Consider the following 15,376-nt stretch of genomic DNA (forward strand, 5'->3'; position numbering starts at 1 on the left):
TCATGAATCATACCAGCATCCCTTCTTCTGAAAAATCTTCCCCAATTCCCTGAGGCTGGGTTGGAGCTCCTCCTACACATTCCCATAGAACCTTGCATCGTGGTGTTTATCACACTCCTATAAAGAGTAGTCTTGATTGAGTCCCTTCACAGTAGTTGAGATTTACTCATCAGCTCCCCAAACTAGGAAGCAGGTGGAACTGAAGAGGATCAGGAAAGACAACACTGTCATTCCAGTATGGTCACTGCCATTTCCTGAGCCCTTTCCATGTGCCAGTCACTGTGCTGAGCACCACACGTGCATTACCATATTGGAAACTTGTAATAACCCTGTGGAATTGATAAGCTATTTTCCCTATTTTACAGATAAGGGTGAGATGAGATGTAAAGTGATTTGCCCCAAGCTTCACAGCTGGTACATGCAAAGCTGAGATTCAAACTCAGACCTGCTTAACTCTCAAAGCCCATGTACCTAAACTCTGGCATATTCCTTCTTCTCTTTCGTGGTTACTATCATAGTTGTGATAGACTAGCTCATTCCATTAACAAGCAATCCCAGATTTCCAGCAGCTTTGACAAAAAAGGTTTATTTCTTGCTTATACCATGTGTCCACAGCAAATTGGCTGGGGGCTCTACTCTGTGTTATTCTCCCTTAGGGACCCGGACTGAAGTCTCCAATGGCAGGAGAAAGGATATGTGAAAAACCGCTCTCAAAGTGTTAGTCTACTTGAATATTATTGGCCAAGTCAGGAGCTGCACCAACTTCAAAGGAGCAGGAGAAGTGTGACCCTAGTATGTACCAGGAAGGCAAAAAATTGGAAGTACTTGTACAACAGCCCTAATAACTCCCACATACACAAAGAAAGGAGTGGAGGAAGTAGCTAAATGAAGACAAAAGGGAAGGATAAAGTGTCCAGAAGAATGAAGGTCTTCCAGTGATTTAGAGAAACTTGCTTTTTAAACCATAGGTCTCTAGTTAAATGGCTGTTGGGATCAATTATTCAGCTGTTCTTCCTGTAAGCAGCACTGTTAAGACTTCTCTTGTGAATGTATTAGTGCTTTGACACAACCTGGGATTTCACTGGGTTCATCAGGAGAGCGTCGTCAATTAGTATTACAAAAGCTTCTGATGTGAGTAGGGCCAGTATTCTAATTCTCATTTTCATTATGAGGAACCAGTCCAGCCACTTTAGAGACTTTCTCCAAGAACAATAGAAAACAGGATTCCCATCTCCTAGGATTAGGCCTACACAGTGATAAAAATCTCTTAAAAGTTTCTTAGGAGACTGGGACACAGTGCTAACACTTGGTTACTCCCCACCAGGGCCTTAGCTCAAAGCTATTGGGTGAAGCTTTTGAATCTTGATAAACATTAAAATGGAATATTAGATACAAGGCCCTTAAGAGGTTTCTGCAAAGAGCACATCGAGAATATTTTGGTTAAGGAGAATTCACCTTTGGACAATGCAATTCCTGTTTTCCAAGAAATGCAGAGGATAATTGACATGGTGTGGAATGAAGCACAGTACTTAGTGTCTTAGGTGGTGGATATGGCAATCATTCTTCAAGTCACTATGAGATTAAGCATCTACCACCCATGGAGGATGGTTGGCCTTACCGTTCTTCTTGATGTCAAAAAAAAAAAAAAATTGAATGAAAAAGTCCAGATACTCAGGCTTTTGAACATGGAGCAGAAGAGGGAACTTCCAGCAGGGTAGACGTTCGGATTTTTAAAAACCTATTCAATTAAATCAACCAATGTATATTTTGAGGGGCTGCTGTCTGCCAGGCAGTATTCTAGGTATTAGGGATAGAGCAATTTCAGCTCCTTGTTACTTAGAATGAGGGTTTGAGTGGGTGGGTGGAGGAGAGACACAGTGTAGTATCTTTAATCGAGGGATTTTCAGTTTCCTGAATTCATCTGCATTTTAAATATCTTCCCAGACTATACCCATCACGGATCATGGGACACTTCGGGGGTGGGATGTAGGGGTAAGCATCACAGGAAAAACTCCTACCTGACCCAGGTACCATGGGGGAATTGCTGTCAGCAGATGCCACATCGATAGGAGGTACTGATCTCTTAAGTCAGTGTCCAACACACTAGCTACTATCTTGCAGTTTTGAAAGATGCAGGGCTTGGAGTCTTCCTGAGATAGTAAAGTTCTCCAGGTCAGGGAGATAACACAACATATCACAGCTTTAAGCATAAAGAGACCTGGTTTCTTCTCCATTAACCAGCTCTGTGGCCCTTGAACAGAACACCAAACCTCTAAGAATTAGTTTTCCCATCTGTAAAAGGAGTATCATACACTTACTCAGGGTCTGTCATAATTTTATCGTAAGGATCCAATGAGATAACACTGTGAAAACAGTGTAAATCTCTGTGTAAAAGCACGTGGTCGCATATCCGATGGTGCTTCTGGCCATGCCCAGAAGCAGAAAGAGCTGCCGGAATCTCCACCCACGTGGGTGTCAAGTTATTCCTGCGAGAGGTCCACAGGTCATAGCCCTCCAAGAGTTCTCAGTGTGCTTTTTTTGCCAGAAGGATGACTTCCAGCTGAGTACTGTGTCTGTGCTAAAGTCTGTAGGCAGAGATGAAACCTCTCTCAGTTCAACAAAATCCCCGTGTGTGAGGGGTTCTCAATGGGAGTAGGCCTGTTGGTATGCGGCACAGCTTAGCCGTCTCATGTGATGCGGATGGCTGTCATACTTTCCTCGCCCACAGATGACAGGCACTTTTTTTCAGACAAATTGGAAGCTTTCTTTGGCCAGTTGTAGATAGCTCATATCCTAGTATATTAGAGTGTCATCAAAGTACCAACCAGACTGAGATCTTTATTGCTTATCTGGGCTTCTAGAACCCAAGACCCTCTATTTGCAGGATCCCGGGTTGCCCACTGTCAAAGAGAAACTTCTGAATCAATTTAAAACTTTCCTTATTTAATTCTAAAATTTCCCCATGAGATAATATATTTAAGACATTATCAGCTCTGCTTGCCTTGAGGGACTTTAAAACAGCAAATGTTTTCTCCATCTGCTGTGGGCCAAGGAGTCTGCTTAGTTGGGAAAGAGCATAGAGGATGAAGGGTGGCCAAGGGTGCCAAGATTTGCCCCCTTCATAGCCCAGCTTTGGTTCGGGCGGGAACCCAGCCAAGGCAGCTCTTGCTTTTGGAAGAACAAGCAGAACACACAACTTACTTTTCGAAGATTTCATCTTTGTAAACAGTGAGGTCTCGGAGGGTTGAAATTTCTTGGTTGCCAAGACCCTGACTGCAAATTAATGAATAAATCCAGATAGTCAGGCTTTTGAACCTGGAGCAGGAGAAGGCCCTTTCAGCAGGGTATGTGTTTGGATTTTTAGACATATATTCAATTCAATCAATCAAAGCGTATATGTGTGTAGTTGAAGTATAATTAACCAATTAACCAAAGTATGTTATGCATGCCAGGTAGCATTCTAGATGTTGAGGGCAGATCAGTCTTAGCTCTTTGCTACTAATCTTCTAGTGGCAGGGGAGACAGACAGCAAACCAATACATGATGTTGTTAGCAATAAGCGCTCTGAAGAAAAACAAATACAAGAGAACAGAGAATGGTAGAGAGAGGGAAGGTGTCAGCTGCTTTGCGCTATTGGATGCAAGTTTCAAAAGTGCTATAGGATCACTCTAAGAAAACTCAGTCTTTGCCAAGACCACTGGTGCCTCTTTCACTGAAGCCTGTCTTCTTGTTTGTCTCAATGAACTCCCTCTAAGCTTGCTCCCCAATATTGTTCCCTGTTCCAGAGGAGGGGCCCTGCAGCTCAATTGTCTACCTGCTCAGGTTTTCCTAAAACCCTTCCACTAAATAAGGGGAAGGACTTTCCATTCCCTTCTCAAACAACACACGTACTGACTCAAATCTGGCACAAGGAGGGCTTTGACCAGCTTAACTTGAGGATTATTTTAACTGGCAACATACCCCTTTAAGAAGGAACACATTACAGATGGTCCAGTTAGGATGCAGGTTATTTTGAGACTTCCTGAATATCATTTCTTGGCTACTTCGTTCGAATAAATCATTTATTGCACTGTAAGAGGTGCTGGGGATAATGATGACTAAGACTCACTCCCTGCCCTTGAGAAGCCCACAGTCCAGCTGTGGGTATAGACATTTAAAAAGATAAATTGCAGCACCACTGGGTGAATGCAACCTTGGGGTGTGACCAGGATGCTTCGGGAGCCCAAGGGAAGAGCAATGAACTCTGCCTCAAGAGTGCTGGAGAAGACTTCAAACAACTTTAATGATTTCTGATGCCTCATTTATTTATTCATTATTCATCCATTCATACATATTCCCTGCACAGTTTACATCAGGGTCACACACTGTCTTGCAGATATTGTTGTTTGGCCTGTTACTGTTGCTTGGTAACAACTTTATTGAGATGTAATTGATATACCGTACAATTCACTCATTTAGAGTATGCAATGGTTTTTAGTGCAAATACCACCCATTTTAAAACATCTTCATCAACCTCCAAAGAAACCTTGTACTCTTTAGCAGCCACCCTCCATCCTCCCAGATTTTCCAACCCTCTTTTCTAGCTCTATAGGTTTGTCTGCTCTGGACATTTCACATAAATGAAATCACGTGACATGTGGCCTTTTATGACTGCCTCCTTTCTCTTAGAATAATACTTTCAAGGTTCGTTTATGTTGTAGCATAAATCAGTACTTCATTCTTTTTTTATTGCCAAATGCTATTCCAATGCATGATATATCCTTTTTGTTGATCCATTCATCGGTTTGATGGATACTTAGTTGTTTCTACTTTTTGGCCATTATGAATAATGCTGCTATGAACATTCATGTGCAAGATTTTTGTGTGGAGATATGATTTCAGTTTTCATCATATTTAAGTGTGGAATTGCTAGGTCATATGGTAATTCTTTTTATTTACTTATATATTTATTTAATTTTTTTAATGTTTGTTTGTTTATTTATTTATTTATTTATTTACTTACTTACTTATTTAGAAAATGAGTGGGGCAGAAGCAGAGAGAGAGGGAGAGAGAATCCCAAGCAGGCTCTGCACTGATAGTGTAGAACCTGATGCAGGGCTTGATCTCATGAACCCTGAGATCATGACCTGAGCTGAAATCAAGAGTCAGACACTTAACTGAGTCACCCACGTGCCCCTCATATGGTAATTTTAAGTTTAACTTATTCAGGAATCGCCCAGCTGTTTCTCCTAGTGACAGTACCATTTTACATTCCCAAATCAGCACTGTATGAGGGTTCCAGTTTCTCCACATCTTCACCAACACTTGCTATTTTTGGTACACTTGTTTTTTAAATGATGGCTATCTCAGAGGGCATGTAGAGATACCTCACTGTCATTTTGATTTGCATTTCCCTGTTGATGGATGATATTGAGCATCCTTTTATGTTTATTAAGATTTTTTTTTATTATTGAGTTGTAAAATTTTTTATGTATTCTAGATCCAAGTCCGTTATCAGATATATCATTTGTAAATATTTTCTCCCATTTTGTGGGTGGTCTTTTCACTTTCTTCATGGTGTCCCTTGAAGCACAGAAGTATTTAATTTTTATGAACTCCAGTTTATCTATTTTCTTGTTTTCTTGTGCTTTCAAAGGGCCTGAGTTTTTCCTATTTTATTTTATCATTTTAACTCTTATACATAGGTCTTGGATCCATTTTGAGTTTACTTCTACATATGGTATGAGGCGTGTGGTCCAATTTCCTGCTTTTTTTTTTTTTTAATGTAGATATCCAGTTGTTTCAGCACCATTTGTTGAAAAGACTGTCCTTTTCCCTTTTGAATTATTTTGACACCCTTGTCAAAAATCAGTTGACAGTAAACCTGAGTATTTATTTCTGGATTTTAATTCTATTCCTTTGATCTAGGTGTCTATCTTTATGTCATACCACACCTGTCTCGATTGTGTTGCTGGGTAGTAAGTTTTAAAATTGGGACATCTGGGTCCTCTTTGTTCTTTTTCAAGATTGTGCTGGCAATTCTGGGCCTCTTGAATTTCCTTCTGAATTTTAGGATCAGCTTGTCAGTTTCTGCAAAGAAGCCATCTGGGATCTTGATAGGAATTGAGTTTAATCTGTAGATTAGTTTTGAGAGTATTACTATCTTAACAACATAATCTGATCCATAAATGTGGGATATCTTTCCATTTGTTATGATCTTCTTCAGTTTCTTTTAATGATATTTTATAGTTTTGAATATATGTTTTGCATTTAATTTGTTAAATTTATTCATAAATATTTTATTATTTTTGAATAAAAAGAATTCTATTACAGTGAAATTGTTTCTTAATATCATTTTTGTATTGTTCTTTGTGACCTGTTGGTTTTTGAAATTAGGAAAACTTACAGATAAAGTCTGACTCTGACTTCCTGTGAAAAATCAGATCTAGTTTCCCAAATAGCAACAAAGGACTGGAGTGCGTAGTTTGGGTTCTGTCCTACTTTTAGGCCATTTTGTTCTGAGTTTGTCCTCATCTGGCTACTTTCTTATATCTGGATTAATTCAATCATTAACACTGTAATTATTAAGCAATGAGTTTTTGACCTTTATGATTGGTCTTTTGGGAAATCTAAGTTATATAAGATTTAATTGAATAAGGGATTAATAGTATCTAAATGTTTAATATGATAATTAAAAAAATTTTTTTTAATGTTTATTTTTGAGAGAGAGACAGAGAGACAGGGCGTGAGCAGGGGAGGAGCAGAGAGAGGGAGACACAGAACTCAAAGCAGACTCTAGGCTCTGAGCTGACAGCACAGAGCCTGATGCGGGGCTCAAACTCACAGACCATGAGATCATGACCTGAGCTGAAGTCGGATGCCCAACCAACTGAGCTACCCAGGAGCCCCTAATATGATAATTTTTATATACATATCCTATCCTTTCTCAAAGGTTATTCAAGCCAGGGGTGCCTGGGTGGCTCAGTCGGGTAAGTGTCCGACTTCAGCTCAGGTCATCATCTCATGGTTTGTGAGTTCGAGTCCCACATTGGACTCTGTGCTGACAGCTCAGAGCCTGGAACCTGCTTTAGATTCTGTGTCTCCCTCTCTCTCTGCCCCTCCCCTGTTCATACTCTGTCTCTGTCTCTCTCTCTCTCTCTCTCTCTCTCTCAAAAGTGAGTAAACATTTTTTAAAAAGTTATTCAAGCTATATCTTATTCATCTCAGGAACATTGGTGAGCTAGGCTCTCCACTGGGGATACAAAGAAGAAACAGACACCATTCTTGCTTTAAAAGAGATACACACATTAAAAAAAAAGTGCCATATGGGCAACTAGAGTCTTATAAAAGTTCTGCTAGAAGTCCATAGAGTGTGCAGAGGAGGACTTAGGAAAGGGAGTGTGGTCAAGATTGTGGGTAAGGAAGGGGGAGAAGAGGAGAGGATTCATGAAAGAAGTGACCTTTGCATGATGATAGTTGGGAACTTGTCCACTATGCTAAGAAAGTTGGATCTTTTCCTGAGGACTGGTGTTTTCTCTAAAGGGTGATTCTTGGACCACCCGTAGCAGAATCACCTGAGTGCTTATTAAAATGCAGTTTCTCAGACCTACTGAAGCAGAATCTCTCAGAGCCCAGGAATCTGCTTTTTAAAATATGCTTTTTAAATTTCTGTGGTGATTTTGAAGTTCTATAAAGTTTGAGAAGCTCTGTTTGAGGATGGAGGCCCTGTAAAGTTTTTAAGTGGGAGTGGAGTAGGATAAGGATGGAGTGATATCATGCCAGACATGAGTTTCAGTAAGATGTTAGCTGCATTGCAAAAAGCATATTTAAAGGGTGGGGCACCAGAGACTGTCGTCCTGGGGTTATGTTCAAAATTCAATACTAGGGTGAAACTCAGGTAAAGAATACATTGGACAGTCCCTAAGATCTCCCACATCTGTACTCCTGGACTGTCAAAGGTCAGAGTCAGTGTCTTATGTTTTTGTTTGTATTTACAGGGAGGTCCCCTTTCCCTAGGGCAATTGAGGTCAAAGTCTAGGTTGGGACTACGGGGTTGAACAAAGAGATTGTTCTCTTGCTTACTGCCAGCCAAATGGATATAGTTTATTTCAAGTGCATTGAACATGATGTGATGTAACTGACAGGCAGAGCGTGCCTAAATGAGGATGGTAAAAGTTGGGGCAGGAGGTGGAGTTGAGGGAAGAAGACAGTTGATATGGAGCTTGAACTGCTCAGCCCCTGACTGGGTGACAGGTTTAAAAGCAGGGGAAGAGTTGAGTTGTCTGGCTCACGTAAGTAGGTAGATGGTGACACTGCTTGAGATCAGAAATGTAAGTGGAAGTATAATGTGGATATATTTAATTTGAGATGAAATTGGAATATTCCTGTAATTATACTAGTCAGAAGCATGCAAAAGAACTTGTGTTGGAAATCTCTGTGCCATCAGCACCCAGGTAATAATTGAAGGCATACACGGTAGAGACTGACTTTATTGGACTGGAGTAGAACTTGGAAATCAGAATTTCCTAAGCTTCACTTGTGTTCTAATGTTCAGTCAGGGTTGAGAACCAATGGTATAGCATGAGAAGAGAAGGGACAATTGTTTAAAGAAAAGACAGGGGTGAAAATAAGGAACTAGCAAAGGAGACTAAGAAGGAACAGTCAGAAGATAAAGGTGAGGAATCAGAGAAAATGCTCTCATGAAAGCCAAGCAGGGAGAGAAGATCAGAGGAAAGAGAAGGAGGTAGGTAGAGGTCGGCAATGGCAGTGCCCTAGGCAGATGAACCGGAGAACAGAAACGGTTCTCTAGAATGGATCATGAGAAGGTAGTCGGTTTGCTCAGGCAGTTTCAGTAGAGTCTTGAGGCCAGGAACTACTATAGTGAGTTGAGACATGCGTAGAAAGAAAGGAAGCGGAGACAAAGTCTCAAGATTTGAAGAGAATGTCCTCCCTCTAATCCCCCCTTTTTTAGTGGGAAAAACTGGAAGTTATTTAAAGGTGGCAGAAAAGTCCTGCAGTGTTTTGGGGGAGCATTGGTGGCCTCTACTATTGTCAGGCATTTATTGCATGAAGGTCAAAGTTCTGATGGTTTCAGAGTGTCATTCTTCCCTGTCTTATGAAATGCAGGGCCTATGCCTGAAGCCTTCTCTTCAACAGTATTTTCCTGTACTCCTAGCACAGAGGCAGGCACATTCTAAGGAAGGAATACTGTATGCTATTGAAAAAAAAAAATGGATTTCACCCTACTTAGTAATTAATAAGCTGTGGTTCCTACAGGTTAAGGTAGGCTTGTATTACTTTATTAATATGTTAATTTTTATAATTATATAATTTTATGATAATATAATTAACTTTTATGATAATATAATTATTATATTAATTTTTTAATTTTTAAAGTATTTATTTATTTTGGAGAGACAGAGAGAGACAGAGCACGAGCAGGGGAGGAGCAGAGAGAGAGGGAGACACAGAGTCCGAAGCAGGCTCCAGGCTTTGAGCTGTCAGAACAGAGCCTGATGCAGGGCTCAAACTCATGATGAGATCATGACCTGAGCTGAAGTTGGGTGTTTAACTGACTAAGCCACCCAGATGCCTCGGCTTTATTAATTTTTAAACCCAATAATAATACTACCTACTTATTAAGGAAACAAACAATATAACTGCAAAGTGAAAAGTAAAAACCTGCCTCTCTCCCATTCCCAGAGGTAATCACCGTTAATGGTTTCTCATGTGTCCTTCAGACATTCTTTCTGAGGATATAAGAATATATATCCGTTCTCTTTGGGTAATAGAGTCAAAGTCCTCATTCTGTAAAAGAGTCAGTATGAGAAATTCTCATAAGCTAGCTATCATGCCTCCTCTCTGAAAACCCCAGTAATGTCTTCAAAAGCCCAGGATACACACAGCTATGAATAGGCTGTTCACCTCTCCCTGGGAGCAAGTGGTTGAAGCTCAGACAGTACAAAAATATTATTGTTGCCTTGGGGCATGAAGAGAGAGCATGGGCTGGGAGTTAGGTAAGCTGTCTGTCAGGTGCTGAATGGGAAGGTTGTCTGAGCACTGCTGAGCTATGCTACTTTCTCACCAAGCTTGTATGCCTCTAATAAAGGTCTTCGGTGTCCTCTCGGGGTCATGAATTAGGGAGTGTCTTCTGTCTCATGTGCCACCTCCTGTGGTCCCCAGAAGAAGCTGGTTTCATCCTGTTCTCACTACCGTGGCCCCAGGCTCATCTCATTGTTACCTACCTGAGTAGACCAAAGGAAGAGTCAGTGGGAGCCAGCTCAATGACCCTCTCTGTTTTTTCTTTTCCTGTTATACAAGGCTTACACACAGAGTCCCAGGAATGGGCTACAGACTCTGGAATAAACCCCGATTCAGTCTCACTGAATAAATGAAACTGAGCCAGGCACTTCCCTTTAATAGACCTTAATGTCCTCTTCTATTAAATGGAATTAACAATAATGACTCAACTCATAGAAAGAGAAGATAAATCATCTCTTTCATGATTCTCCTATCCTTATGAGGCTGGGTTTCTTAAGAACAGAGACCATATCTTATTCAGATCCACATTTAATAAATGAGTGAGAGGTATCGTCATTCCCAGTTTATACCTAAACCAACAGACTAAATTTCTCCTTCCCCAGGCCTCGACACTCAACCACTGTCTGCGTATGTAGTCATCAGGTTGCTAAACAAAGAAAGCAACTTATGTACTGCCCTTTCCCTGCTTCCTCATAGTAATGGTTTCTGAGTAGAATGAACTGTGTGAGTTCATGGGAAGACCAAGTCCATTCTGGGATCCAGGTTAATTGTGAAAAATCAGGCATTGATTCCCTCCCTTCATTTTGCTTAGAGTGGCTTTCTCCACATACACCCATGGTGGAAGAGGAATTGTAGTTGTTGTCCTATCTCCTCAGGCATGACTCCTGTGTCTTCAGAAACTTCAGTTTATGACAGTGAGGCTGGCAGAAAGTATCACCTGTGCCACTGCTGACAGTCAAGTGTATGGAACAAAACCGAGGTTTCAGTGAAGGAAAGGGGATTGGAAGCAATGCTTGGGTCTGTCTCAGAAGGAAGCAACGAGGTGGTTATTGCCACAAAGTGTGATTAAGAACAAAGCCTTAGAATATTCTCTCTCTCCCTGTTTCTCTCTCTCTCTCTCTCTCTCTCTCTCTCTCTCCAGTAAAAACCCCTTTCCTCATTGATAACCCAAATCCCACCATTGGTGATTCATTTCACTGGACTGAGAATTGCCCCTACTATGACACTGTCCCTCACATGGGTGTTAAGCCTCATTGGCATTGGAGCATCCATATTCCACCTGACTCTCTTTGCCTCTTTTCCCATTCCTGTCTGATATGCAGCCTGCTCTCCCTTCCTGTTAAAGTCCCCACCATCCACTTTATCACCCAGGGCTCTCCCCTCCCACTGCCGCTAAACTGCCTGAGAAGGGGGCGTGTTCCCCCCAGCCTCCCACTTCACTACAAAACCTCTTCTATTAAGGCTGTTTGTTGCCAGTCTCTAAGATGGGGACTAACAAAATTAATAAACAGAGGAAATGACAAAGAAATCCAGAAGTCTTCCAAAGGTATCATCCTGGTTTATAACTCCTGAGTCTCCTTCTGAGTCTTCATTTCTCCTGGACTCCTCATTTATCCCCTAGGATGACAGACCAGTCAAACCTTCACCTTCCTCCGTCTCTTCTCTCCCTGTGCTCATTTTAAAGATACTGTTGGAGTTGAGCAATAGAAGCTTTACTCATTCTTTCAGCTAGTATTTATTGAGTACCAACATATCCCAGGCACTATCCCAGGTGCTGGGAATACAGTGCTGACCATGGTGTTTACAGTCAAAGGAATCAAGACAAGCAATATACAAACAAGCTAACAAGTAAACCTGAAAAACAGTGGCATGAAGGTGATGAGTGAAGGCTGTGATGAAGGGTGACAGGAAGGGGCTTCTGGGGCAGTGACATTTGAGTTAAAACCTAAAGGATAAGAAGGAGTCGGTCTTAGAGAATGAAGAAGAACTAGGCAGAGATAGCAATGAGGGGAGAGGAAACAGCAAGTGCAAAGTCCCTGTGTTTGGAAAGAGTTGGGTGTATTTGAGGAATAGAAAGAAGGTCAATGTGGCAACGAAGTATATAGGAGGAGAAGGACACAGATGACATTGAGGAGATGGTAAGCAGGGGCCAGAAAATGCAGGGTCTGGGGGTTTATAGTAACAAGTTTGTTTTGATAATAAATGTCAGAAGTTTTAAGCAATGGAGGGACATGGTCTGATGTGTATTTTTTAATGTTTTATTTATTTTTGAGAGAGAGAGAGCAAGCAGGGGAGGGACGGGGAGGGGGGGTACAGAGGATCCGAAGAAGGCATCTGCACTGACAGCAGAGAGAGAGAAAGAGAGAGAGAGAAAGTGGGAGAGGGAGAGGGAGAGAGAGAGAGAGAGAGAGAGAGAGAGAGAGAATCCCAAGCAGGCTCCATGCTGTCAGTACAGAGCCCAATGTGGGGCTCGAACTCACGAACCTTGGAATTATGACCTGAGCCGAAGTCAGATGCTCAACTGACTGAGCCACCCAGGTGCCCCTAAGGTGTATTTTTGAAAAACTTACTCTGGCTGAAAATTTAAGTGGAAAAATTTGGTGTTTGTTTACATTTCCCAAAAGTGTGCTGGTTATTATCACCTCATCTTAAATTGATGATTTACAGCTGAAGATGCCCCGCACATCTGTACTGACGCAGCCTCCTGGGGGAGTTGGAGATCAGCCCAGACCCATATCCCACCTGTGTGGGGAGCTCATTCTTTCTAGGGTGAGGGGTACAGAAAACAGAGGAGCAGGAGCTACGTTTTGAAATGGAAGAAGACACTGAGGGGCATGAAAAGCTGGAGCAGCCAGGGAGGATATGACAACAATCTTTTTAATGCACCTTGACATGGAGCTCAGACTCTTAAATCTCCTTTCCTGATTGTTCTGAGATGGGCTTTCTACCACATCCCCTAAATCTAGCTTTCCTCCCCTAATAAGTCTTATGGGTTATTGAACAGAAACTCTCCAGACATCACTTACTTCCCTGGTGTTCAATCCTTGGGAAGTTAGGTGTGATTGGTATGAAGTGTTCAAAAATGTTTTTGTGTGTCAATACTGGAGACCCAAGAAGAATGTGACAAACAGGAATCTGACTGAGAATGGCCAGGTGATTGTTCTGGCCAGGGTCCTCTCCCCCGCACTAGGCTATGCAACATTTGGTAGACTGACCTGCTGTTAGGATGCTAAATCTGCAGAATTTGCTCAGAAATACTACAAGAAGTGTCTGGGAAGGCCCCCACCCTCCCAGATCCTGCCATCTTTCCACATTGCTCTTGCCATTTCCAAGCAGAGGGAGCCTGGAAGACTTCCAAAGGAAAGCTAAACAGGAAGCATATAATTTCCAAGGAGCTGACAGATCACTTTCAATCAGACCGCTTGGCTCTCATAACATTTCCGAGCTCATTCTCAGAGAAACACTCTCCCTCGTCAGCTAAGGCTCTGCTAAGAGGATTTACTCCCACAGCCTCACTTGGCAAAGCTACACAGAAGACTACTAAGTCTGCATCCCTAGGCTTAATTCTTCTCCACCATTCCAGAATCCAATTTTCAACTGCAGGCTTGTCATTTCCTGATACCCCATTGATGTCTTTCAGTCAACGGGTCCCAAACCAACTCATCATCTTCCCCTCTCCTGGTTTTCCTGTTTCTGTTAATGGAATCACTGTTCCCTCTGCTACCCTGGCTGGAAGCGTCTGAGTCATCCTTGACTCATCCTTCTCTCTTATTCTCTAGATCAAATCAACTGCCGAATCATGTAGTATCTATTTCCGTGATGTCACTTGAATTCATCCCCTCCTTCCTATTGCCACCATCTCTCCTCGGTGTGGGCTCTCATTACTTCCCCCTTGACAGGCACATCCTCACTAATAACCCACCTCCATACTGCTGCTGACATGAGGCTTCTCTCACATACACACTGACCAACACCTCCCTCTCCTACCATAGCCTATCATGGTTCTCACTGCTGCCACAGGACATATAAGCTGTATTTTAGCTTATAAGGCACAATTCCTTTTCTAATACTCCATGTTCAAGGTAAATTTACTAATTCATTGTGTGGGAAATTACTTTTTTTTCCCTTTCTTGAACCCTTGTAGTAAATGATCTTGTGAAAAAGGAAGATCTTACTGAATTCTGTATTTACGCATTTATGTGCTTGTTTTATCTCCTCAGAAGATTCTCCATTGCTGTAGTGTTTGCCTCACATAACAATTGAGCACATGTAGGTACCCAGTGCTGTCCTAAGACCTTCACCCATGTGGAAAAAAATTAACTCATAGCAATTCTAATAGTATCTCCCATTTTATCAGTGACAAACTGAAATGCAGAGAAGTCGAGTAACTTCCTGAGGTTCCATAAATAATAAGTGGCAGAGCTAGGATTCAGATTCACACAGTCTGGCCCCAGAGCCCATGCTCTTCACCAATGAACTCACATTGTCTTTGTTAGCTGCATTCCTGGTATCATAGTTTGGATTTAGCTGATGTTTTATAACTGAACTGAAACTTAAGGCATGTGCCCATTAATGGTCAGAAATATCAATGGTAGACTGAGTGTGAGAATGTAACTTGATATCAGAAGCTGACTTAAGGTGTTTCCTAGGAAGTCACCATGAAGATGAGAAATGTCATCATGCTAGCTTTTTTCCTACTTACCCTTTTGTTTTGTTTTGTTTTTGTTATTCCAGTACATGGGCTGTATCGAAGTGCTACAGTCAATGAGGTCACTGGATTTTGGAATGAGAACGCAAGTTACAAGGTAAGAGAACAAAAGTAAGGCAGACTTTTGAGTGCTGTGGTTTGAAGTCATAATAGTTTTTCCCTGCAGGTATTTCATGCAAGCCTCCAAAGTCACCATGGGCTTTTATTTGAATGGCTGGAAGGTAGGAAATAGCCCAGTGACCTTGGATGAGTGGGCTTGTCTCATCATGTGAAAGATTTCCCAGTTGTGTCATGGAGCATCTGCATTCCATATAATAACTGATAAGATGATGCAGTCATAGAAATAGCTGGTTTCCCAGGTACCAAAAGTACTTAAGATTATGTCTGGAAATTGAACATTATAGAATCTCAGACATGTTGAAGAAGTAGCTGGAAAGAAGACCGGGGAAGAATTTTCTGTGTCAGAAATCCCAAGTTCTCCCCATTTGTGAGACATGAGAACCCACTTACTCCTTGTCTGAGTCTTCCTCCTCTGTATACAGTGAGCTGCATGGAAGGGTTGAACCAGGGGAGCCTTGCCCAGGGTGGCCCTAGACAGTGTAGGGAAGAACCAGAGTCATTACACAGAGCACAAGTCAGAAGCAGAA

The 15,376-nt window shown here is 41.8% G+C and overlaps 1 protein-coding gene across 1 annotated transcript in view; it reads left to right on the plus strand.

Annotated features, from left to right (window-relative positions):
* The window catches only part of SHC4 (SHC adaptor protein 4), a 128,490-nt gene that overhangs the window by 24,999 nt on the left and 88,115 nt on the right, over positions 1 to 15,376 (plus strand). The window contains exon 2 of the mRNA XM_043555463.1: positions 14,756 to 14,826. Within this exon, the coding sequence (XP_043411398.1) occupies positions 14,756 to 14,826 (71 nt within the window). The remainder of the gene's footprint in view (positions 1 to 14,755; positions 14,827 to 15,376) is intronic.

Source organism: Prionailurus bengalensis, chromosome B3, assembly GCF_016509475.1.
Source record: "Prionailurus bengalensis isolate Pbe53 chromosome B3, Fcat_Pben_1.1_paternal_pri, whole genome shotgun sequence".
Lineage (NCBI taxonomy): Eukaryota > Metazoa > Chordata > Mammalia > Carnivora > Felidae > Prionailurus > Prionailurus bengalensis.